This window comes from Porites lutea, chromosome 12, assembly GCF_958299795.1.
Source record: "Porites lutea chromosome 12, jaPorLute2.1, whole genome shotgun sequence".
In the NCBI taxonomy this organism is placed as follows: domain Eukaryota; kingdom Metazoa; phylum Cnidaria; class Anthozoa; order Scleractinia; family Poritidae; genus Porites; species Porites lutea.
Window position 1 is genome coordinate 3,784,365 of NC_133212.1, and position 23,088 is coordinate 3,807,452.

The 23,088-nt window shown below is 38.8% G+C and overlaps 2 protein-coding genes across 2 annotated transcripts; both read left to right on the top strand.

Annotated features, from left to right (window-relative positions):
- The first annotated feature begins 1,737 nt into the window (after window positions 1–1,737).
- On the top strand, window positions 1,738–13,454 carry LOC140921918 (uncharacterized). The gene is made up of 8 exons (XM_073371916.1): window positions 1,738–1,832; window positions 2,081–2,161; window positions 5,853–6,710; window positions 7,882–8,067; window positions 8,871–8,927; window positions 11,340–11,405; window positions 12,195–12,245; window positions 13,369–13,454. Exons 2-8 carry the CDS (start codon window positions 2,110–2,112, stop codon window positions 13,452–13,454), a joined length of 1,356 nt encoding a protein of 451 aa, XP_073228017.1. The 5' UTR covers window positions 1,738–1,832; window positions 2,081–2,109.
- Window positions 13,455–14,879: 1,425 nt separating this feature from the next.
- LOC140921919 (uncharacterized) lies at window positions 14,880–20,227 on the top strand. Its single transcript, XM_073371917.1, has 3 exons — window positions 14,880–14,994; window positions 16,274–19,258; window positions 19,384–20,227. Exons 1-3 carry the CDS (start codon window positions 14,880–14,882, stop codon window positions 19,485–19,487), a joined length of 3,204 nt encoding a protein of 1,067 aa, XP_073228018.1. The 3' UTR covers window positions 19,488–20,227.
- Window positions 20,228–23,088: the final 2,861 nt, after the last annotated feature.

Genomic DNA, 23,088 nt, shown 5'->3' on the forward strand with positions numbered 1-23,088 from the left:
AGTGATAAATAGAGGTGTCAATCCAAAAATTTTCTTCTAATGTGGAAAATTCAAGATTATGCGGGAAAGAAGATCAACGCAAGAAACTGAGCCCTAGAAGGACAAAGGTAAGCAAATCCTTGTCTTTTTTGCCCTTTTCTCCCATATATACTTCTTCGTACCAGCGATGCGAGAAAAGGATATTTTTACTTCACAGGCGATGCAATTTTGTCAGGTTATTTTAAAAATTTCATCAGTCTAACAGTGAGCCGAGCCGCCCGTCGAATCGCCATATCAGAGAAAAGAGGACGATATTAACCTGATATTAAAGTTACGGTTCTTCAGCATTTTAAACAGACGAGAGATGAATTTACATTTGTCGAGAAAAAAATATATCAGCTGGTTGAATTTCCTGTATGTTAGTAACATGTGCAATTTTTTAAACTCAAGTTTGATTCTTCGACTTGAAGAATCTGATGAGTAAGCATATTTGTTGTGGGGGACACAATCTTTAGTGCGAACAGATATGATTGAAACTAAAACTTTTTTCCTTGAAGTCTTTGGAAAAGAAAAAGACGGATGGAAAAGTACTTATAAATTACAAGAAATATAATTCGCGTGACTCGTCTGCGGACTCGGCGTTGACAAAGACCCCTTCCCAATCTACCCTGAGAGAAGTCTTGTATTGTAATGGCAGAGCTCGTCCCAGACTTTCCGGCCGCAGTTTAATTTCTCCTTGGCTTGAAGTTGAAGGATGTTTTGTTACGTTTGCTCGCCTTAAGTGTACTATTATAACCCTCTGACTATTCATAAGATCGCTTAATGTATAATAAGAGGTGTTAACTCATCACTTTTCATTTATTTAAAACAATTCAAGCTTGCAATGACTGTGAACGTTTTGGAATTGAGGGAAAGAAATCGACAGTAGACACTACCAGAGACTTCGATTCTTGAACTCAAGTAAGCGTATCTTTTGTTTTTATACTTTTCTTTCGTCTTCAATGTAGCAGCAGTCACCCATTTATATACAAACTATACCATAACCCGCTAGTGTCAGGCGTCAGCATATGTGAGGGAACTAAATGGCAGAAATGTCAGACACCTGAAATTATTAAGCCATTTACGAGTTCCAGAAACTCTTACTTTAAAAGCGAGGCTAAGGACAAAACCTTTGTTTTCTGAACGCTCAGCTCTCGCTTGATAGGCCTGTGTAATTCTTATTTTACAAAATTCTTAATCATTTGAGAAATAAATTTTTCAAATGGAAGGGTTTATAGCAGATCTAATACCTTAATCCACTACAAGAGCTGAGTTCTGTCTAGTACGTGCACTGTTTTTAAACTGACATACAGAGAGAATTATGGGAAGTTAATTATGAAAATTCTTTTTTGGGGGAAAGGGGTTAGGTTAATAGCCAGTTAGAAACTTATGGCAGTCTATCTAAAACATGCTCGAAGCTGAGACTCAGTAAAGGTATATGAGAGAAATGTCTAAAGCCATGTTGTAGCAAATTCAGTTAGATATAAATAAAATAAATATTGCTTATTGTTTTCATCTATGAAACTTGAAGTATTTACCGTACAGGCCACGGGAATTGCAGCATCTATGCGCATGTAAATTGCGTGCAATATGGCAGATTTACATACAAAGTATACAAAAAAAACATGCTTGTAAAATATTACACAAAAAATTACACACAGCTTAATTTACACACTAGAAATATGTATTTATCATTTTGTGTTCTTTCCCTGGGATAACAACAGATAAATTCAGGAGAAACAACAGATGTGTGAAATCCTGGTATCAAAGAAATCTTTAGCAACCTGATCTGAAGAAGACAGTACACTTTACAGGTATGTGTTCTATAACACTTTCAGTCTTCTCAGATTTGTATTTTACTTTGGTGAATTAACATACAATAAATTATTCACATTGCAGTTCACATGACAAATAAATCTCTGGTCATCTTTCACACCACTTCATCAACTGCTGGAACACATACAGTGTTTAGGACTGTGTATTTGCTTTGGATTAGCTGCTTTGTTCTTGTATTTGTTTTTTTGGGGGGTAATATTTTTTTAATTCATTTTATGTTCACCAGCTCCTGATAGGCCATTTCAATTTACTATCATGCAAACAAGAAAGAGAAGGTTAAAAGAGGATGCAGGCTCAGTTGAAAAAGGTAATTTAATTACCTAGCTTAGGCTAAAAATATTGAATACATGTCCCCAGCCCTCTTATTGGTCACCATTTCATTACTTAATTTTTACTGAATTATAATTATGATAGTATATAGTGCATACAAAGTATATCCTCCATGAATATACCCCTGCAGTACGACAAAATACACAATCATAGCCTGGAACCAGACCCATCTGTTGGGAAAGAAATGCATACATACATGATCAAGGCTATGCACTAAGGAAAGGTGAAGGGAGCCCACTGCTTTGATCCTGTAAAATCCAGGGTACCCAGCACATGATAAAAAAACAATGATTTTCTAGTCACCCAAGAACAAAAGTTAGGCGCCAGGGGGCCTGGGGCTTTGCTAGAGCACAGCCATGATGATGCATGGGGTAGAAAAAATCCTGGAGTGAAGCAAGTCAAATGAACAGCTGAGGAAGGGGAAAGAGGGTCAGAGCCTTGAGGCATGCCTGAAATGCAGCCAAATGATATTCTGCCATCGTGCTCTGATTGGTCAAATGTCTCAGCATTATTGACAGATTCATAGTATTGATGTCAGATTTTTTCTTCACCTGGTTGCTAGCTGTGATAGTCTGTTTGCCTGTTCACCAGTTACACATGGGGCAATTTCTTCTACACCATCTTTATTTCACTTGCAAAAGGTTCTGCTGGTTGGTGATCTGAGGGTAGCAGATCATTTTTGTCCTTGAATAAAGACTTTCTTTCTCGAAATAGACACCAGTCTATAAAGTGATGCTTTAGCTTGGTCCATTTTCAGCGGCCCTGTATTGCGTCAGCTTGCAAGTTTAGAAGACAAGCTAAAGGTCAATTAGTTCGATAACTTGTTTGGCACAAGAAAGGCACCAGATACACTCTACGTCTTTTATTGTTTTCTGGCCCAAGCTGATCATACATTATTGCATAGGGCCTTAATTTCCACATCAGTATTAAGAAGTGCTCTGGTATGAATTCTTATAAATTAAGAATAAGAGTGTAGCTTTGAATAACGTCCATGCACTAATTAATCAACCTTCAAGTCTATCACATTTTTTCAATAATATGACCCTCTGATGTCCAAGACAAAAAGGAGTAGTTCTTTGTTTTTTAAGTTAGTTTATTGAAAATTGAAGCGACGGGCACTCTGCACACTGCAATCTGATGCCCTCTCTGTGTTTCATTGCATTACACTGCATTTCCCCTCTCTCACAATAAAAAATCACCAGTTGAGCTGTCAGTTGCATTCAAGCAATATGCATCCATGCTGGCTGATTTTTGACAATTTAAGTGGCCTGTTGACTTTTCAATGACACATTGCTGGAGGGTGGATCAGCGCCACCAAAGGCATATCATCAAGCTCTGCCACTAGAATTTCAGTAGCCAATAAAGAACTGAAGAAATTCAAAATCAGAAATGATGATCTGTGTGCTCAGTGGAAGAACCCTGATTCACTGGAACATACCTTCTTACAATGCCTTACAAATGTTAAATTTTATCATGAAATCTTATCAAGGTTTAATGTGTCCCAAAATACTTCCACAAATCTTTTCCCTGAGAAAATTTTGTTACAGAAATATATCCTTGGTCGTTATACAAATGATAACCTCAGACGCCGACTAGATCTACTCATCCTAGCTGTTTATTAATATAGTTGTAAAATTAATGAGATGCCCCTTAACTGTACACAACTGTAAATAATTTAAAAACACAATAGAAAATAGAAACTAAAATTGACTTGAAGTAATTATTATCTCTTATAACATTTTCACATGTTATTAGACTAATAATGTAAATTGTAATCAGTGTTATTGTAAATTAGACGTATAAGTAGCATGATGTAAATATTGATTACCATTTAATTTTTTTTCTTCCCCTTTTAGTGTGTTGTTTCTGTATTCTTGTATTTTGATGTCATTATTGCAAAAATAAAAATAAAAAAAATTAGGTGGAAAAAACAAAACCAAGCTCTGCCACCCCTTTCCTCCTTAATTCGTCTTTTCTTACCCTCGTCCCAATATTTGCCCTTTTTCCCCACTTAGGAGCCTAGTCCCAGTTGACACAATCACTGGTGAATGAATCATTAATTTGAGGATGTCACATTGTTTTTCATAACTGGAGTTACTGCCACTATGCTCCAGGATAGCAATGAACATTAAAGTTAAAACAAAACAGTGAAATTTGCTTTTGTACTGAAAGATACCTTCTAGATTTCCTGTTAATTTGCCATTTGCACACCTTGTTTGCCTCCCGACATTTTGCGTAAGCATTGTCTTTAATTTCTCTTGGGACCACTGAAATAGCCAGCAGGAATCAAAAACAAAGTTATGCTAAGGTTTAGTGGGGGAGATGTGCAAATGGCAAATGCTGTGATTTTTGTTTATTAATTTTAAACCAAAGATGAATTTTATATTTAGGGTGAGATAATTTCTGAAAAATAAAGAATGTGTCCCCTGAAAACAAGAGCCTCCCTTTGAGTTCCTTTGAATTGGTGTTCCACTCTTTTCAACCCCATTTAGTTAAGATTTAGAACCCTGGGTACTAATTCAATTACTGTTTTCACTAATCAATAAAATTGTGCTACTGACAAACAGGGTATTCTGGTTTAATTTAATGTGTTAACAGATTTTACGTATAACATTAATTATCACCATAATGCATATGTGCATCAAGTTTGTTGTTGGTTCTCTCCGTTGCTCTGAGAGGTTTTTTTCTGGATACCTTGGTTTTCCCAGCACTTTTAAATTCCAATTCAACGTGGAATATATTGTATAGCACTTGCAAAGTGTTCATGAGTAAACAGATTACATTTGAAGTCAAACCCCATTAATATAGACAGGGTCTTGACAAACTGCGAGCAATGCGAGTCACGCGAGGCATCGGTAAAAAAAAAGGAAACACAAGTAAAAACTGCAAATTTACAGATGAGGAGTTGAGCACTCATTATACTGATTAGGGTTAAGCGCAGCTTTCATTTTACGGATTAGGGTTAAGCACTCATTTTAGGGCTACGGTTAAGCGCTGTTTAAAGTTAAACACTTATTTACAACGGTTAGCGTTCAGTTAATGTTTTCTGTATTACTGTTTTCGATTTTTATGGTGTTTTTTTCAAGCAATGCGAGCAATGCGAGCAATGCGAGTCACGCGAGGCATCGGTAAAAAAAAAGGAAACACAAGTAAAAACTGCAAATTTACAGATGAGGAGTTGAGCACTCATTATACTGATTAGGGTTAAGCGCAGCTTTCATTTTACGGATTAGGGTTAAGCACTCATTTTAGGGCTACGGTTAAGCGCTGTTTAAAGTTAAACACTTATTTACAACGGTGAGCGTTCAGTTAATGTTTTCTGTATTACTGTTTTCGATTTTTATGGTGTTTTTTTCAATGATTCTTCAATGGACTGCATGGCTCGCATGACTCGGTGGCTCGCATTTTATACACACTCATATAGACACTGAGGGGGCCATTATAAGAAAGTACTCTGTATTAACGGGATGTCCATTATATGTAGTAATATAAATTTTATATTGGCAGGTTAATTTTAAATTTGAAGAAAATGCAGGAGCTTGGGGCGAGGCAGACTGTCCATAAATGATGAGGTGTTCATATCAAGTGGGGTTTGACTCTAATAATTACATTAATTTATTATAATTATAATCCTTATTTAGTTAGTTACTGTTTTTTTCTTGTACTAGGATCCAAGAAAATAAAATCTTCACAGGATTCAACAAACACATCAGAGGATAGTGATGGTAAAACAGCTCAGCTTACCACTGGTCTCCCATCTTCTTCAAAGAATGTTTCAAACAATTCAAAGAACAAAATAATCACAGTAAAAAGAAAGACTAACAAGAAAGGAAAGAAAGAAAGAACTGTAACAGGGAATGTTAGGGGTCCTCCTGAGCTTAATAAAGTTCCTCCATCCTTTGCTGATATTAAGGCAATAACCAAAGAATCAAAAGATGCTGGTCTTCCTGTTGACATTCTGTTACTTACAGTTACAAACTGTGAGTTTTCAGCTTGTTACAGTGAGCTAAAAAACCCCTATAGATGTTGGTTTGATGATCTTGGATATGTTTACTTTTCTGATGTGGGTGAAAGTCAAGAGGAGTTGAAAGTTGCTTTATTAAGATGTTACAGAAATGGTATTGGTCCCGGTGGTGCTCTTGTATCTGTAAAGAATGCTGCCTCGGTGCTAAGACCCAAAGCAGTTATTTCCGTAGGCACATGTAGTGGCCTGAACCCTGCAAAATCCAAGTTAGGAGATGTTGTTGTGTCTGCCAAATTAGCAACATATTCATCGAAAGTAGTGACCAACAATCAAGAGCAGTCAACTGGCATGAGAAGTTATGTGAGCAAACACTTTCTGAATGTCATTAAGAATTGCACTGATGGGTGGCAAGCACCTTTGAAGAACCCTGAAGCACAGCAAGTTCAAGTTTATACTGATGCTGAGGTTCTAAGTGGTCCGGAACAAGTCAGAGCTGAGTGGCGGCGAGATCAACTTGCTGAAACCAATCCTCAGGCAATGGCAATAGAAAATGTAGGAGAAGGTGAGTTCACTTTGTATGCAGCTAGCGTCAGCAAGTATATGTAGTCAGGACTCTTTTAAACTCTGTGGATGTGTATGTTGCTTTTAATTCAGTGTTTATTTTAAGGCATTGTTCCAACTGTTTGCTTGTTTGATGTAATAATAATATTTGCTGTAAAGATGTTCCTGCTCCCAATATATGGGTCTTCATTGTCAGTTGTTAGAGCTTTTTCGTCATGCTAATGCAGAGGCCATGGGTTCCAAATTCCCTCTTATCCCTCCCTAGCTGCCTTTTTATTCAGGTTAATTTGCATTTGCTTAGATTGCTGTTATAATCACAGTGATAATATCTGCAAATTAAACCGATTGACAAAACATACATGTAGGTGTGGGGAAGGTGCCTGGTGAAACTGAAGGGAGCCCTAAACAAACCTTGAAGGTAACCACAACAACCCTATGAGTGGCACCCTTCAGGCACCATCACACTGAGACCTTCAGTGGAGAAATGCTCATATACTTACCAAAAAACATCCAAAGGGAAGGGAAGGCTGGGAGCAAAAACTGAGCTAAAGCTACTGCATGCAAAAGCAACATGAGCAAAATGATTGACTTAAGGAAAAGTACTGTAAAATATGCTAAAACCCAAGACCGCCCCATATACAAGCATTGCCTCACATTTAAACCCATTGACAATAGGTGGGTGTGGGGAAGGTGCATGGTGAAATGGAAGGGAGGGCAATTAAGTGAGCCTTGGAGGTATCAGTGTATTCATGACAACCCTGGGAGTGGCACCCACCCAAACAGGGACCACGAACAGTGGAGTCACAGGACCTGGTTTCCCCAAGGGCATTGAGCACCAACCCCAAACTCGCTCGCAATAAAAGCTGAAGAAAAGCAACTCACCACTGAAGATGTATAGAGGTCCTAATACCTGCCTGAAGCATGTCTGCCAGAACAATTAAGGTGCAAGCTGTCTATAACCGCAATCCAAACGAACACAGCTGGGAAGGAGGCAGTACATATTTCCACAGTGCACACCTTCCTCATAATTTTTCATCCATCTTCCAACTCCAGTTAGCTTTTAAATATTTTGCATTTTTATGGAAAGTTCGACTTGCAAAATAATGTAAACTACTGGTTATTGATGTAGGACTGTCTTCAGCTCAAGTGCCATTTTCGTTGTTGTTATACAGGGGTGTTCACAGCAGCATTTGACTGTCAAATTGAGTGGTTAATTGTGAAAGGGATAGCTGATTTTGCAGATGGGTCTCAGTTGCCTTCAGAGAGTTGGTCTTCCTGTGCCAGTGTGATGGCAGCATCTCTTGTTGCACACATTTTGAGTGAGCCCTGTGTTTTTCATTCATGGCCTCATTACCAAAGTAAATATTTCTCATAATGTTATGTTTTTTTTGGCGTGTTGTTTTACAGAAACTAGTGGTGTATTAGAATGTACTTCCTTGATGCTATAGTAAGCTCCCTATGGCATTAAGCTCCCTTGTCATTTCAAACCAAAAAGAGATTAAAATACAGTCATGAAAAAAAAAAACTGAACAAAAAAGTTGTGGATTTTGTGTGAAATGGGGTTTAGATTAGAAGAACCTTCTTAGGTTTAACTACCACCACCAAGTGTTCTTAGCTGATGAGTCTGTTTTTTCCAGCAGTCGTATTGAGCTGACCACATAGCTATATTTCTCTTTTTAAGGGTTCTTTCGATTGGGAAATCTGGATTTAGATCTTAAAATCCGGATTTTGGATTTGAGATATCTGTTTTTGGATTTCCTTTGTACCGTTCGATTGGGAAATCCGAAAAAGGATTTGACAAACTGTCCTTAAGTGGTCTTGCACGTGCACGCATAATTAGCAAAAAGAAGACCGCTGTTCACGAGAATAGTTTTGCAAATCTTTTTTCGGATTTCCCAATCAAACAGTAAAAAGGAAACCCATGAAATGCAGATTCACCCTGAGAACGGATTTCTCCGAGATGAAATCCGTTTTCGGATTTCGCGTTTGATTGCAAAATCCAAAGTCCGGATTTCAAAATCTAAATCCGGATTTCCCAATCAAACGCACCCTAAGAGTTAAAACTACACTTGTCTTGATATGCACTTCTAGTGAGATTATAAGTAGCAGTTATTTGTAGTAGATTTCTTGAGTGTAAGTGAGAGATCTCTTTTTGTTGAAGATATATCAGAGCAGACCTCAGCCAGCAGATCAAAGGAACAGTTACCAAGTCCTTCAGGTACCAATTTATGGCTCCAGTCCACACGAATCCAAATATTTTTTGAAACCACATATTTTTTTACATGAATAGGCCACGGATGACTGAGCGGATTCACTGGTTTAATGTTTACGGAAGGCCATTTTGTGATAAAGAAAATGTTCAGTTTCAGAAATATCCAGATTTGTGTGGACGGGGCCTTAATGTTTAATGCTACATTGTACATGTACAATCCAACATGTTTCGAGTTTAGGATACATTTTCCGTTCATTTTCCCTTCCTCTTGTTGTTTTTCTTTTGTTTTCTTGTTTCTTCCTCCTTTTTCTCTTGTTGTTGGTTATAATTTTTTTGTTTGTTTTTTCTTGCCAAATGTTTTTGGAACTGTCATATCAGGGGTTTCGTGTACATTAGCTAATAATTGGGCAAAATTATTTTGTACTGGGAGGGGGGGGGGGACACTTATTTGAAGACGGTGCTATTCGTGTGAATAGTCCTGTTCCATTTAATTAAAAAAAAGACCCTCTTCCCTCTCTGCTATTAAGTTCTCTTGTCTAATTAGCTACTATTTGCGCTCTGTTCCTTAGCTTATTTGTTAAATTAGTAAGGTTTTCCCACCCTTAGCCTGAGCAACGGATTTACAATGCAAAACAACAACAAAACAACACTGAACAACACAGCTTCTAAAGCCATGTTTAACGTCATTGAACGTGTTAAAATAATCATGACATTTTAATTTTTTAATACTAAATAAGAAGGGGAGGCCAGTATAATGGAAACTAACTGTAGTATAAAAGTTTTGAAATCTATAATTATCTCAAAAACTGATCAACAAGTCAGCCTCGCGACAGAAGGTATTTTAAAAAACCGGTGGTGTAAGACTTGGTAATAAGTTTAACGCATAAAGATATCTTGCTCCAGTGTTAACCTGAGATCAGGCTCTGTTTTTATTTCACGCTTAGATGTAAATGGCCGTAATAGAAAAACTACCATTATCAGTGCTACCATTTTCCCTGACTCTCAGGGCAACAAGTTTATCAGTAACATGTTACTACCACTCGTTGCCCACCGTAAATAACTTCGCGATGCTATTGCTTTCCTTTCCCAGATTTCAGTCGAGACAATTAAGGTTGATTTCTTAAATCTTGCCAAACGTTCCACATTGGGAGCCATTGTATTTAGACTGTTTGAAATCTTTCCATAACTACCGCAAAATTCCGAAAATAAGCCCCTCCATGTATACGCCCCTCCAAATACAGGTATAAGCCCCCCAAATTTGTAATGCAAAAAACCCTCCGATAAATCGCCCCTCCAAATACAAGCCCCTGGGTATTGCACTCAGAAATTGCCATCAAATTAAAAAAAAAAAGAAAGCAAAAGCTGTACAGTGAGACATGAATTTTTGCATTTGCCAAATAACTACATGTATTACATGTGCCAAATGATTGCAGTCATAAAGTGTCACCATATATTGCTGTTTGTGTAGTTAACTCTTCAGTCTTGGATTGGATTTCCTCAGTCCATATAGATGTTGTGGTTCAATTTTATCTCTGGTTTAAATTTTATTTCCCTTCAATGTTTTTGGATATGGTAATGTTTGATAATGTGTTCGAAACAAAGGAAAATGAAATTTAAACCAAAGATAAAATTGAACCACAACATAAAGTACTTGCAAGGCTGAGTTTTAAAAAGATCCATGTCCTCAAGGCAAGTTTTAGTAAAAACGTACTGTAAATTACTGACATCAATTTCCTTCCAACTATATTAATAATTATGTAATTATATAAGCCAGCCCAATGGATTTTGAGATACATATTTCCCTTCCAGTGTAAGCCTAGCCGATTTTGAAATGCAAATTTCCCTCCGTATGTAAGCCCCTCAAAATATAAGCCTCAGGGCTTTTTTTTCGGAATTTTACGGTATATTTTTAAAGGTTTAATTAAACTGCCGCCTGGTTAGCTTAGTTGGGAGAGCGGCGGACTGCCAAGCGGGAGGTCGCAGGTTCGAACCCTGGCCAGACCCACACTCAGGGTCTTTAAATAACTGAGAAGAAAGTGCTGCCTTTATAATGACATCTGCAAACAGTTAGACTTTCTAATCTTCTCGGATAAGGGTGAAAAACCATAGGCCCCATCTCACAGCACTTTCACTGATTTCTTCTTGTTGAACGTAAAAGAACCCACATTACTATTCTAAAAGAGTAGGGGTTGTAAACCCCGGTGGTGTGGCCAACCTTTACGCGTTGTGGGATTGGGTGGGAATGGCACCTCGCATGGGACCTGAGTCCCGTTCGTGCATGTTCCCTCTGGGCAGGCCTGTGTCCAGAAAAGCTGGTAAACAGAGAAAATTAATTCATTGATTAAAACTGTGCATGTCTGCACAAGATTATTTGCACAGCTAATTATGATTTATATATTTTTGAAATTTTTTAATTAGGTCCATCTGCAGGTGTAGAGCAGGGCACAAACACAAGCTTAGATGCAGGCAAGCAAGGTACTTCATGTATATTGCATGCTAATGTACCTTCCAAACTGTACTTCACCACTTTTTTAGTCAGAAAATTTAAAATTAGAAATATCGTTTTTGAATTTAGTTGTTGCAGTCTGAGGAAACATTTGTAAAAAAGGTTTTAACTTATTAGAGCTAAATAGTTAATCTTTGTTTGTCAAAATTCACTAACACATTGGGTGGAATAATTCAAGAATTACTATGTACTTATTGCAAGACAAACCCGCTAATTACGATGACTTTTTGGCCGTGTTTTGGCGTGAACGCAAGTCCAGTCAATTCTTCAATGACCCGGTTATAAATATTGCCTTGACCCCGTTATCATGTCCAACAACCACCTTCTGAAGTTCCTAGTCATTATCTTTGCAGTTTTACCCCAATAATACCACCAGTCCAACTGCCTTGTGACGACAGATGGCAAGCAAGAAGTAATCATTTCGACAGCCATAGCACTTTTTGTTGAGAGTCGATCATCAAGAAAGCATAAATGTTATTGAGCATAACTGACTTTCTAAAAATTATGGTCCGCTGTTCCTTTAATAAGACCTGCAACTGGTTAGTTTATATAAAGAAAGGTTAGGAAGAAGTACTTTGTGTATTCAAAACGTTTATTTTGAATGTTTTGGACAAGTTTGCTTCCATGAATCTTTGGTTGGTGGACAAAAAAGCATTTGATGCGGTTTATTGTCTGCAAGACTGAAAAAGCAACTTCACTGAAAAACATCGGTAGCATGCAAGACACTGGTGTAGTGACTTATAATATATTTGTTGTTTTATTTCAAGGTCCATCTGGAAGGGTTGAGCAAGCAGGGACAAGTACAAGTTTTGGTACAGGTGAATAAGAGGTTACTCATTATTCATCAAGGTTCATGACAGCAGAAAGATGCGAGTATTGCTGCTGATGATGTTAGAACATCAGCTGGAGCAAAATCTCAAAACCATCTTAATTAAAGTACAGTGTACATATAATTTAGTCCTACAGAATATTGCTGAAAGACAAGGATAGTTGATCAATTTTCATCAACATTCCCTGATAACGGTTCAAGCCCAAGGGGCGATACTCCGGGTTTTAAGTGACAGGCCAGGGATGATCAAATGGGGGCTAAAATCAAAACCCAAAAAAAAATTCCTAGGGCTTCCAACAAAACCCCCAAAAAATCCCATGCTGTATTTCCGAGCCATAAAAGTTTCCAGAGGAACTATAAACGGCCAGAATATGTAGGAACTATCACAAATCTTAAGGTTGTTTTGAATACCCATAAAAATCCCTACCTAAATCAAGCTGCCCAAACAAATACTTGCCAAAATTTCCTATCCAAAAAATCCTGAAATCAAGTCTTTCAAACCCGAAAAATCCTTTGATCATCCCTGTCACTTGAAATCCGGAGTATCCCCTTGGGGGTTCAAAGCTTACAGCAACACCATTTTTCCTGACTCATAGCGCAAAAAGTATATCATTAACATAGTAACAAGTTATCAGCGCCTGTCACCATAAATAACATCACTCTCCTATCGATTTCCATCTCCCAGATTTCAGTCAAGGCAAAGTCGATTTGTAAATCTTGCCAAACTTTTTACATGAGGAGCCATCGCATATAGACTGTTCAAAAGCTTTCCATAACTACTGTACTTTTAAAGGTTTAATTAGAATTGCACTTATTTTGTAGAGACAGTTCAGAGCAGGTATTTTTTTAATGAAAGCTGAGATGTGCATTGATTGCAGCAGCCATCTTGAAAGCAATCAAAAAACTAAGGGAGGAGGTGCAGACAAGCAAAAGACGGGGAGAAAAAAGGAAAAACCCGTCAACCTCTCCCTTGGAATCACTTTTTGACTCACCCCAACTGTCCAAGATGGCTGGAGAACATTAATGTTGTTGTTTGCACTGCAAAATAAGCCTGCCTATTTGCAGGCTTGTACAGCCAATATTTTGTATATTTTTGTAATTTTTAAATGCAGTTTCAGGTCCGTCTGGAGGAATAGAGCAGGGCACAAGCACAAGTTTTGATGCAGGCAAGCAAGGTAGCTCGTGTACAAATGTATAGTTGCATGCTGATTTACCTTAGGGGCCGACCATTTAACTCTTGAGGGGGGGCGGGGGATGGGTGATTTCTGGTCATCAAGAATTTGTTTTCTAGCAATCTGGTGGGCAGGATATTTTTTCCCTTTGTTTTTTCCCATAAGCTTTCTATTACATTTGTGCTGCATGCAATTTTTTTCTTCCGACAGAATTTTTTCTTTCAAAATCACCGCCCCCCCCCCCCCCAAGAGTTAAATGGTCGGCGCCTTACAAACCTTAGCCCCACCCCCCCCCTCCCCCCACCACCCCCTACTTTTTTAGCACGTCAGAAAATTTAAAATTAGAAAAATCATGTTGAATTTAGCTGTTGCAGACTGAGGTAACACTTGTAAGGTTGAAGTCTATTTAAGCTGAATAATTTTAAAATCTGTTTTATTGTTTGTTTATCTAAACTGTGAAAACAAGTTTTTGTTGTATTAATTCAAGGCAGTACTTATTGCTATAGAAACCCGCCAATTACGACCACTTTTTTGGCCTGAACAAAAGTACAGTCAATTCCTCTATCCTGGTTTTCAATACAGCCATGATCCCGTTATCAAGACCAATGATCACCTTTTAAAGTTCACAGTGACGTCGTTATCTTACAGTTTTAACCCCAATAATACGACCAGTTAAACTAAAAATATGATAATAATAGTAATAATAATCATAATAATTTTTTTTAAATAGGTCTCTAGTAGAGATAATTATATCATGATGTCTTTGCGTAGGTTTTACAGAGTATAAGAATTGAATACGATTCAAAATTGGCTTTTTAGGTAGCAGGGGCGTAGCTTGGATTTTTAAAAGGAGTGTGTGTGTGGGGGGGGGGGGGGGGGTGGTGTCACACTGCATCACACCCAGGATACTTACCAGATTGGCATGTCGACATTCAGGCGGTTTTTTTAACTAAAAGTGATTTATTTTGGATGAGTATTGAGCGTGGGGGGAGGGACAAGCCTACAAGTTAGCTGCATAGATTAATTAAGTTCTACGTAGCATAAATTACTGTATTTTAGTCACGAACGAGAACATGGTCCACTACAGATGTTCGGTCCTGCAAATGGAGTAAGCAACAATCTAGCACTGGAAAAGATTTATTGCATGCTGATCCTTCGGATTCGCGCGTTTTGGCCACCTGTATTTTAGGGACATAAAACAATTATCTCACAAAGGGAGGGGGGTGATCATGGGCACCTCATGACCACCCCTTAGCTACGCCCCCGAGTATAGAGAATCATATGATTATGTACATTAGTATTGTATTACGTTTCGTCCCGAACTTTTTGTACTTCTAAGTATGGCTCCTCAAGTGGTGTAGGTTACGTTAGCGCCCTATACTACTAATAATGTGGACAGCATTCCAAAGTTTTATACTGCGAGATAATAATAATAAATGCAGAGATCTATCATGTTGAGTAGTTTAAACAATGCCCGGACTTTTAAAGTTGTTGGATCATGGTACAAACCTCATTTTAATCATGAAGGACATGTTGAAGGATATGTTTATACAGTACCGCTCAAAAGTAAGTTGACAGTCACTTGCATCTCCAACCTCGAGTCTCGATTCTCGAATCTCGAAACTTTCGAGGATGGAGTCTCGAGAATAGAGTCTCGAGGATCGAGTTTCAAATTTGGAGTCAAAAAATATGAACTTGTCGTGAGAGCGCGCACTAATCAGTGTTCTCCGTAGGTACTTGAGGCTAGGCGGACCGCCTGGCTTAATACACTGGAGAAATTGTTGCCGCCTTGCTTAAAACCATTATTTAACCGAAGGGAAGCTTATGTTGACATTTAGAGCTAGGTATTTTAAAGACAAAATCACTCAAGGGAGGGAATAAACCATTGTCTGGTGTCTTTATTGTGTATTTTCTCGCAAGATATTGGTTATAAAAGTGGTTTATCGTCGGATGAAAATGTTCAAACCTGTGATGCATTCATTTTGTTCAATGGCCCTCTAAGGAGCTTTAAACATGGAGTACTAAAGGAAATTCCTTCGCTCGCTGTCAACCCAAGACGCGCGGAACAAAGACGAAAAGCTCGTCGAAGCAAAACGAGTTATTTTTTACAACTTAAACTAAGTTCCTAAGTCGATAAATTTTTATTCAGGCTACAGCGGGCCTCGTAGAAACACCGTTAAAAATCACCGTCAGAATACCCCCTGGCCTTCCCAAAATCCTATGGAGAGCACTGCACTCCACTTACCGTTTATTCTAAAAATCACCGCTCCATGCATTGGGTGAGACTCGTTCGCTTTCATGTAAACGAAGCTCGCGCTTTGAAAGCAAAAACGTTCGTTTATGGTCTGCTGTTAATAGTCCTTTTGAAACTTGCTTTTATAGAAGTGAAGGCATACATGTACTTGAGATACATGTAATAGCAGTGAAAATTGAGCCTCCGCTTGAAAGTAAACAACAACGAAACAACTCATACAAGAAACGACCGTATAAAAATCGCACGTGCACAGTGTACGGCCGTAATTCTTTTTGACTTTTTCATCGTCTGTACGTCAGACTAGCGGTAAAAAAGAGCCTCTGTTTGACAGTAAACAATAACTAAACGACTCTGTAGATAATCGTACTTAAACAAAATTTTTCAACCATAAATCTTCTTTAATCGTTCGAGAAAAAACCTTTTTAGTCTTTTGAACGGAGGTTAAGGAAATCTCGAGACCCAGAACTTGGAAAAGGTCTCAGCATTCGGAATTCCGTGTTTCGTTTCATGCAACTCCCCATACTTTTTAATTCTGATAATGGGTATCATAAATGATTTTTTCATAAATTCTTCCCTTTTTCTCTCTATCAGATGCTTCATCTGTAAAACCGTTCGACCTGAAGTCCTGTCGAAGCAAACTAGAAGAACATTACCAAAAAACAGCAACTGTGCCCACCTCTGTTTGGTGTAAGAAATCCGTTGTCGACATTCACCAGATCTACACCAGACTCTCCTGGGTGAAAGAGGAACAGACGCCAACTGGAACAACACAGTCTGAACTGAAGCATTACAGTGACCTTTTCACTGCAAACAAGAACGGCGTCATTCCAAAGAGAATTCTCGTGCAAGGGCAGACGGGAATTGGAAAGAGCACGTTTGTTAAGAAGCTGCTTGTGGACTGGGTTGAAGTTGATAAGGCGGCTGGTGACGAGCAAGCAGCTGTTCTGAAGAATTTTGAGCTTGTGGTTGCTGTGAATCTCAAAGAAGTGTCCAAATGTCAAAGCCTTAAAGATGTCATAAGACTCTCTAATGTGTTTGCAAAAGAGGACAAATGTATGACAGAAAACCTTGTTGATTATATCAGTAACAACCAAGAGAAAGTTCTTCTGATCTTTGACGGCTACGACGAGTACCGCAGTGGATGTGACTCGGAAATATACGAGATTTTTAGTGGAAATAGCCTGAGAAGCTGTTGTGTATTAATAACAACTCGTATTTCAAAAGCTAACGAGCTACGAGGAAGTGAGGATCTGCATGCTGAAATCACTGGGTTTAGCCAAGTAGACAGAGAGGACTTTATGCGAAGATTTCTCAACAGCGAAGAAGTGTCGATGTTAAAGGATCACTTGTATCGGAGAGAGCTCGAGGAACTGGCAAAAGTCCCTTTACTTCTCCTGTTATTCTGTATTCTGTGGAGAGAGGGGCAGTCAAAAAGCTTTCCAAACTCTAAAACTAAATTGTACGTGGACATCGTCCAGTTCATTTTAAATCACAGCCATAGTAAGCAAACAGCTGATAAGACAAAAACAAAGCAGTATGTAGAGCTAAAATCTTTCAAAGAGATCCTTTCGGAAATAGGAAAAGTTGCTCTGCAAAGCCTTTTGAAGGATGATCATTTGTTTGAATACAGTCAGTTATCCGATTCTGTCTGTTGCGACGAAAGTATCTTCATCGGTTTGCTTCAAATCACCGAATACTCAGAAACATTACGACCAGTTGGAATGGTGTCCTTTATTCACAAGAGCATCCAAGAGTTTCTGGCTGCATGGTACATCACCTACAGATGTATACCTGAAGGTGGAAATCTCGATGAAATTAGCGTGAAGTTGGAAGAGTGCTTGGCTTTAGAGAATGTTTTCCAGTTTATATGCGGCCTAAGTAAAGATGGAGCGTCGACGGTATTCAGGCATTTCAAGTCTGTCAGAATCTCGGATCCGTCGCTGGATTTATCCAAGGCAGTACCGGACGTAGAAAACGAGACAGACGAGCCACTGAGTGACGTCACTGAGCGTCAGAGGACGTTCATAGATTTGGTTTTATTTTTATTTGCAGAGGTTGAATCAGAAGATGAGCTTTCAAGTTCTTGTTTGGATTCCCTTGGGAATTTTCTTCTTGTTTCCAATTATTCATTCCCTAACTACCTCTTGGAAAAGGCGATTGATACAAACTCCTGGTCTTTGTTTTTGAATGAAGGTTTAGAATGGATTTTTAGACTTGGCGGAGGCTGGGTCCCAACACAGGAGAAGAAGATGAATGACGATGCACAATGGGGTTGGATGGTTAAAATACTGCTTTCTAAAGGTTCTCAATTTCTTAAAGTTACACAATTTTTAACAGAATTCAGGAATATTTTTGGAAATTGTTCGTGCCGTTTTTCCTCAGTACTTTGTTTCCGTAATGGCCAAGTCTTCTTTTACATCACACACTTGGAACTATGGTGCGAGAACCACGCCAGACTATTCACTGACAATGTTGTTGCACCTCATGCAGTACATCCAACTTCAGGACAGCTATGTGTGAAATTCCTCAAAACTCTTGAGTGTGACGGGACTCGTTTTTCCATGAAAAGTCTTGGTGCGGTTATCAAACATTGCAATCATTTGGAACGCATTGTTTGCAAATGCGATTATGACAACTTCTATCCTGACGATTTCGACTCTTTTTGTTATCTCTTGGAGCAAGTACAAAATCCTGACAGGTGCTCTTTGTCTTTTAAGTTTTGTGCCTTAACATCAAATGGAGCGGTAAAGCTTGCATCTTTGTTACCAAGGTTTGAAAACGTTACCTTTCTTGACTTTTCCTTGGTCAAATGCTCAACTAATGCAGTAACAAGATTGGTTGCTGCTATCAAGCACAAGACTCTGAAGGGACTGTTATTAGAAATTGGTAAAATCAAAATGATGTCAGCGGTAGTCAAGGTGCTGTGTCAGTCGCTGCCTGAATTATTACCTTTAGAAAGACTGAGGATACGTACCTTGGATGGATGCAGTTTACTTTTATATGATCCAGTTGATCTAGATGACAGTCGGTGGTTACCAAGACTGGAGATATGTGGCTTGACTGATTCCTCTACTGAAGCAGTAAGAAGATTGATTGATGTTTTTAATCACAATTTTGTTAGGGAACTGAAACTGGAGGAAATCAACCTGACGCCAGCAGTAGCCGAGGTGCTCGTTCAGTTGCTGCCTAAGTTACCAGCCTTGCAAACACTGGAGATAAAGAGCTGCACGGAATGCTCTGATAAAGCGGTAACAAGATTGATTGATGGTGTTAACCACAAGACTCTTACGCAACTGGGACTGTGTAAAATGAACCTGACGTCAGTAGTAGCCGAGTCGCTCGGTCGGTTGCTGCCTGAATTATCAGCCTTAGAACGACTGGTGTTAAATGGCTCGGGTGGATGCAATTTACGACAAATGGAAATGGAGGCGATGTTTGGAAGATTTCTCAGACCTTCATCTTTGAGGGTGTTGTCCATTACTCGTTTCCGTGCGAGAGGAAGTCTTCCTTCACTTGCGAAAAACCTGTGCTACTTCCCCTGCTTAAAATCATTACAACTTGAAGACTTAAAAATGGGTGAGGCTGACTTGAGTAGTGTTCTCGAGAATCTAAAATACATCCCTGATCTTCAAGGGTTGTACCTGATGGACAATCCACTTAGACAGGCGGTACGATTAATGGCCCCATACTTGCTTCAACAGAAAAAACTTGTAGAGGTTTGGCTTCGAGGAGGAGATGCTTCAGAAGAAGATTTGAATTATGTTCAGAAGGCAGTCAAAGAAGAACGACCTCAGCTGAGCATTAAAGTGAATAGTTTCATTGAGAGTATTTCATTTCCATTGTTACATGAATTCCGAGATTATGAATTCAGTGATGTTGAGAGTTAAAATTTATTTATATCAACACAAACTCTTCAGTGGTTGCTGTGAATAATTCAGTATTGAACTCTAAGATTGAGAGCTGGACCTACAGTATGTAGGTATTTTTTATTGGAGGAGTCCAAACATGCGAACAGCGTTGAATCCGTAATCAATCCTCCCTGGCCGCGTTGCATGTGCGTTTTCTCAGTAAACTTTAACTGCGTAGATCCATATGTACCATCCTTCAATGGCGACAATTACAGTTTCAAAGTATATATTGTTAATTCAGTACATAATTCTCTAGTCTCATTGGATCATTTGATCCGATGTGATTCACGGCTTTACAATGATGCTCGTGAGGGATCATTTGTTTCTCTTGCCAGAATGTGTAAAAGATATTCTCCCCCCTTCTCACAGGAGCCTCGATTGGAACTGAATTTGTTAATGTTAATTTTGTTAATCGTTGGGGCGTCCTAAGTTGACAGTTTATTTAGTTACAAGTGTAGCTAGAAATTCCTCAGTGGTTGCTGTGAATAACTGAGTATTAAACTGGGATTCAGGGGTGGGTACAGGAATTTTTTATTAGAAGGAGTCCGAAAATACTGAAAGCGTAGAAGTTGTAATCAATACTTTCCGCCCTCCTGGCTGTTACAAATGCATTATTAAAGAGTCTTAGCGTCCACGATGTAAATGTTTGTTTTTGTGCCATTCTATGTCACTGACGACCGTAAAGCTATAACCAAATTTTAAGGGATTTACAGCTACCCACTTGATCTTGCTGTCCTGTCGCGTGGTTGGCTAAAGACCTTAAATAAATGCGACAAAGTTAATTGGAATGGCTGTATTCAAAATGCTTGATCTTATTGTTTTTTGATCATGCTACCTTTGCATTGAATAACCAAAGGATTAAAGGATATAGTGTTTGAATGCCATTTCCATCGACAGAATTTTCTAAAGAAACCCAGTTTTGTACATAGTAGTTTCTTTGTCTTTGCATCTGCATCATTCGTTGGTGTCGATTACACCACGACCCAGCGATGAGCTGAAGAGTACGGGGATGTTCTGAGATCAGTTGAAACCTTTTAATGTCACTAAGACGGTGGTGGAGTACAGTGTCTTAATTTTACTTCACTTTCAGGAGCACATCAGATGATATGCTCATGCCATTTCTCATTCCTTCCTGCACCCGCCACCAAAAGTAAACAACAAGCAGGAAGACAGTAGCCTGAATTTCATCCGATTACTTCGAGTCGTTATTACTGAGAGAGTAATAACGACTCAAAGTAATCGGATGAAATTCAGGCTAGGAAGACAGTAGTAACATTTACAGCAGCAGTAGACAACGCCCTTCGTCGAAACGTCAATGAGCATGATTCATCAAAACAGGTTTGGGAGAATGAGAACTCTTACTAGTCGAATGTTAGAAGATCCTGCGTCTTCTTGAATTAGAATTGGCTAGGTGGATCCCAATCGGCTTAGCTTGGAGCTTTTTTATGACTTCGTGTGAATAAAGATTCTAGTCGACTGCTTTCAAGAACGTCTTCAGTTTCATAAGTCTTAAGGGTACGGTAAAACTGGCTACAATAACGTGCTGCAGCAAAACGAGTTGACTAGCAATTATTGTGCGTTTTACCACCCACAAATTAGCAAACCTGGCTTGCAACAAATCAGGTTGTTGCAGAAAGTACAGAGTTCAATATTTTACTATTTGAAACAAAATTTGTACGTGCGGTTTCCCGGCCGCAAGGTTAACTTATTTTGTGACGTAACACCCGTGTTTGGCGTAAATCCCGCGTTATTTTGTCCAATCGGAAGTCCGTATCCACAGTACACAACATACAGAAACCTTCAAACAGTTAAGGGCTTAAAATGTGTGATTTTCATCCTGAACTTTGATTATAGCCGTCACTCCATGGTTAAGCTCGTTTTCATACCTGGGAAAACATGTTAGAAAATCCTGGGTATGGTGATCTACTGTGAGTTTTTTTCCTTAACATTTTTCAGGGCCATCAATGATTTTTAGAGGACTTTTTTGAGAATTGATACACAAAATGCAGCAATTTTCGCATTAACCTTTTCATTTCTTAACCCTTGGCAAGCTTTACTCAAGCAGAAGCTTTGCTTTTTGTTTCTGAAAAAAGTATTTGAGGTGCGTTACCTTATGGTCCGACAAAGTCCAGCACCCATCTCCTTGCGTGACTCGGCGTTGTTGACAAATTACCCTTCCCACTCCACCCGTCTTCGTCACACTGCTGTCACTTTCACTTCGATCCATTATCCGCCCTGCTTCGATCACACTGTGGTTTCCGCCTTGCCTCTCTCTAAAGATTTGAACATGGTTACTTGCGTCCAAAGTGAACGTTGAACTATCTAAGCGTTTGAAGTTTTCAGTAAAAGGTTTTAAGACTGTTAGTAACGGCTTTTCAATTCTTTTGGAAAAGTTCGGCTGTGGTTGTACACAACAGAGCTGATCATGACGACAGTGGAACAAAGGTGAGCAAATATTTCATTTATTTTGCCTTCAATTTCATGTTTTAAATCTCGTTCATAGTTCTTCGTATAGTTAATGTACACACCGAATATTTTATCTTCACAAGCGATGAAAAATGTTATCGGATTAATGACCAGCATTAGCTATGGAGGACCATCACGCGTCGAGACGACCGCCATGTGCGGCCAGCGAATTTGAAAAAGTGAAGAAGCTTTATAATGTGGTTTGCACAGGAACAATGTGAAAAAATATAGCCTTAAATGTTGCAAATAGCTCGTTAAATTTCTTTCGTAATTTCTACTTTGATTTTATCGTAGTTTTCTGAGGTAAAAAGGATCGGTTCGAGTTCCCGACTTGAACAATGTGATGAAGGAATGTGATGGCTCAGTCAATAGGCTCTTTGCATGACTTGATCACGTAACCAACTTTCGGTAAACACGAAAACAGTTCACTTTTGAACAATTTTGTTAGCACAAGCTGAAAGAGCATATTAAAATTTGGTAACCTGAGAATTTTCAGCCGTATATCTCAAAAGCAGCGATTGCAACGGCCGCCGAAAGCTGGAAGCATGTGTTTGAGATAAACAACTTTTGCCATCCAGTCACGCTTGCATGGTTTTCCATACAAATCCTTGTAAAATCTAAAATTTTTAAACTGTAGTTAAATCTTTCCTTTACGCATTTAAGGGCTCAAATTGCCTTTAAAGGAGATTTGAGCTCCATAATGCTTAAGGAAAGATTTAATGACAGTTTAAAAATTTTAGAATTTACATGGATTTGTATGGAAAACTATGCAAGCGTGACAGGGTGGCGAAAGCTGTTTATCTCATACAAATGCTTCCAACTTTCGGCGGCCGTTGCAATCGCTACTTTTGAGATATACGGCTGAAAATTCTCAGGTTACCTAATTTTAATATGCTCTTTCAGCTTGTGCTAACAAAATTTTTCAAAAGTGAACTGTTTTTGTGTTTACCCCAAGTTGGTCACGTGATCAAGTCATGCAAAGAGCCTATTCCAGTCGCGCCCTTCCCTCCCCGGCCATTTGTCGTTTTGTTT

Excerpts from the sequence above, each read along its gene's own strand:
- LOC140921919 (XM_073371917.1), top strand. The coding sequence starts at position 14,880 with ATGTTGAGTAGTTTAAACAATGCCCGGACTTTTAAAGTTGTTGGATCA. Across the intron at positions 14,995-16,273 it reads TTATACAGTACCGCTCAAAA|ATGCTTCATCTGTAAAACCG; the intron begins GTAAGTTGACAG and ends TCTCTCTATCAG. Across the intron at positions 19,259-19,383 it reads ACTTGAAGACTTAAAAATGG|AAAAAACTTGTAGAGGTTTG; the intron begins GTGAGGCTGACT and ends TTGCTTCAACAG.
- LOC140921918 (XM_073371916.1), top strand. The coding sequence starts at position 2,110 with ATGCAAACAAGAAAGAGAAGGTTAAAAGAGGATGCAGGCTCAGTTGAA. Across the intron at positions 2,162-5,852 it reads TGCAGGCTCAGTTGAAAAAG|GATCCAAGAAAATAAAATCT; the intron begins GTAATTTAATTA and ends TTCTTGTACTAG. Across the intron at positions 8,068-8,870 it reads TTCATGGCCTCATTACCAAA|ATATATCAGAGCAGACCTCA; the intron begins GTAAATATTTCT and ends TTTTTGTTGAAG.